Raw genomic sequence first — 2,481 nt, 5'->3', positions numbered from 1 at the left:
TTCGCTATTTTCTCAGGATTGTGATAAATTAGGATTTTATTTTAGAAAATTTGAGGAGACTGAACACTCATTAATTAAAAAGTCATTATTCGATAGTCTAAGAGTATCGTCACGTGGTACTTCGAACCATCTTACAATCATACATTTATGTAGAATTCATACACTTAATAAAAAATTTCATAGAAATGTGTAATTGTAAAGTAATTCGGAGTATCACGTGGCGGTACTTTCATACTATTGTATAATTTCACTTAAACTAGAGGGGAACTCAATTCCGAAGGGTTGATGATGCATTTACTTTTATGTTCTCTCTCCTCCTCCTCCCCCTCTCTCTATATAGTGGGTTATAAACAAGCAGAGGACATAGTTAAGTGATTCCCTTCTCTCTAGACTAGATAGAGAGAGTATGTTGATAGCTTCCTAGATCACAAAGAAAAACCCAAGGGGTGAAATTAAGAAACAAATTAAGTGAGAATGGCAACCAACTCCGAAGCCAAAGTGACCCTAAAACTGCTTATCGACACCAAGAGGAAAAAAGTCCTTTTCGCAGAAGCAGGGAAAGACTTTGTCGATTTCCTCTTCAACCTTCTCCATTTGCCCGTTGGAACCGTGATCAGGCTGCTCACTGAACAAACCATGGTGGGCACTTTGGGAAAACTCTACGAAAGCATCCAAAACCTCAGCGAAACCTACTTCCAACCAAACCAAACCAAAGACTCTGTCCTGAAACCGAAAGCCCCACTCTCTGCTACCCAAGTTCCCCTCTTAACACTCGACGGCGGCACATCCGCTGACAAAACGTATTACACTTGCTCGTTCAGCTACTCCCATCCATATGTTGCGGATAATGCCCGCGCAATCTGTCCCAGTTGCAACAATAGGCTAACCAGGGAGTCCAAGTATGTTGCGGCGGCGAATGAAGTGGCAGTTGTAGGGGAGGGAGGTTTTGTGAAGGGGATGGTGACTTATATGGTGATGGATGATCTGGTGGTGACTCCCATGTCTACTATTTCTGGGATTACCATGTTGAACAAATTTAATGTTAAGGATGTTGGGGCACTCGAGGAGAGGGTTGTTGATATGGGGATGCCTGAGGTATATATAGTATTTGCAACTTACCTACTCCATTTTATTTAATCATTCTGAAGAATCAAACTTATTTTTTTTACTGGAACACAGGAATTGCACTTCTCCTTCTTTTTTTATAGGCAAAATTAATTTCATTCATCTCGAAAGATACAAGATGAAATCAACATAGAAAGTTCTCCTTGTTGCTTAACTATATATATCATTCAACTCATTCTACACCGTACAAGTTAGAGATGGTGATTTTTTGTATATATAAACCATCCTTAAGACTAGCCTATATCTTACTGATCCTTTTCTCTTTTAAGGGTTTGAAGCTGTTGAAGGCAAGTTTGCACACAGAGAAAGTTCTAACAAGTGTGTTCCTCGGAAACACGGGGGACTAATGGTTGACGATCGATGCCCGATATTGTAATGAAGGTTCTCTAGGTGGTTTAGAACTTTGCTTGGTTTTTGTTTTTTAAGTTCTTTTTTTTTATTTTTGGGCGAGTGAGGGCATCTGGTATTTTGGAAAATATGTTTTGCAACCTTTATGTGGTTTGTAGTCTTGAAGGAAGAAGCTGCAAGTCTTTGTATGTTTTGTGTTTGTGCTGCATGCTAAAAGATCATTGAAGGACTTCATTACTCATTAGCTTGTAATGATATCAGGTCCGAAGCTGTTCAAAAGATGACCCCAGGTACAGCAGATTGGAAATCAAAATGAGTAACAGCCATATGCATCTATACTTGTTTTGAGTCAATTACCCATAGGCCGTTACTACTACAATTTTAAGCTACCCAAAACATGCATACTAAACTACCACTATAACTAAGAAACTCCTAAAACCAGTACTAGTCATCATTCTCATCGTCCTCATCTTCCTCGTCCTCATTGGACTCTTCCTCTTCGTCCGAATCGGGCACATAAGTAAGGTCCTCTTCTTCTCCCTCCGAAAAATAAGAAGCACCAAATTGATCCTCCAATTTCGTGACACAGTAATCAACCCTCCTCCGAATCCTCTTCTGTTGTTTTATGATATTTCTTGGCGGCAGAAGATAATATCAAACCATTCCTCAACCCTTTCATGAAATTCTTTGGACTTAGGCTTGGAAGAAGCAACGGCTTCATTTGGAGCAAGTTCAGACACGGCTTTGCTCTTGCTCATTTTTTTTTTTTTTTAAATTTTAAGAGTTCATGTAAAAATCAACTCAATCGAATATTGGTAAGAGCTTTTTTATTCAAATATTCAACACTTTTCCTTTTAAAATTTCAAAGTATAAAATATTAATACTTCATTAAACATATTCACCATTGTTCTTACGATAAAGGTAATAAAAATGTCACTTGCATGATTCTAATTTCATATCATAAAATATTAATGTGCATACATGCGTTAAAAAATGAAATCGAATCAG

General features: G+C 38.0%; 1 protein-coding gene across 1 annotated transcript; it reads left to right on the top strand.

The window, feature by feature from the left end:
* The first annotated feature begins 284 nt into the window (after nucleotides 1–284).
* LOC131301644 (uncharacterized) lies at nucleotides 285–1,725 on the top strand. The gene is made up of 2 exons (XM_058328019.1): nucleotides 285–1,095; nucleotides 1,395–1,725. Exons 1-2 carry the CDS (start codon nucleotides 475–477, stop codon nucleotides 1,470–1,472), a joined length of 699 nt encoding a protein of 232 aa, XP_058184002.1. The 5' UTR covers nucleotides 285–474; the 3' UTR covers nucleotides 1,473–1,725.
* The last annotated feature ends 756 nt before the right edge of the window (nucleotides 1,726–2,481 follow it).

Source organism: Rhododendron vialii, chromosome 9a, assembly GCF_030253575.1.
Source record: "Rhododendron vialii isolate Sample 1 chromosome 9a, ASM3025357v1".
Classification (NCBI taxonomy): Eukaryota; Viridiplantae; Streptophyta; class Magnoliopsida; order Ericales; family Ericaceae; genus Rhododendron; species Rhododendron vialii.
This window is presented reverse-complemented; position numbering and strand designations above follow the sequence as displayed.

Bases quoted from the DNA above. Each gene is read 5' to 3' on its own strand.
- LOC131301644 (XM_058328019.1), top strand. From the start codon at position 475: ATGGCAACCAACTCCGAAGCCAAAGTGACCCTAAAACTGCTTATCGAC. The intron at 1,096-1,394 runs GTATATATAGTA...TTCTCTTTTAAG, and splicing joins TTGATATGGGGATGCCTGAG to GGTTTGAAGCTGTTGAAGGC.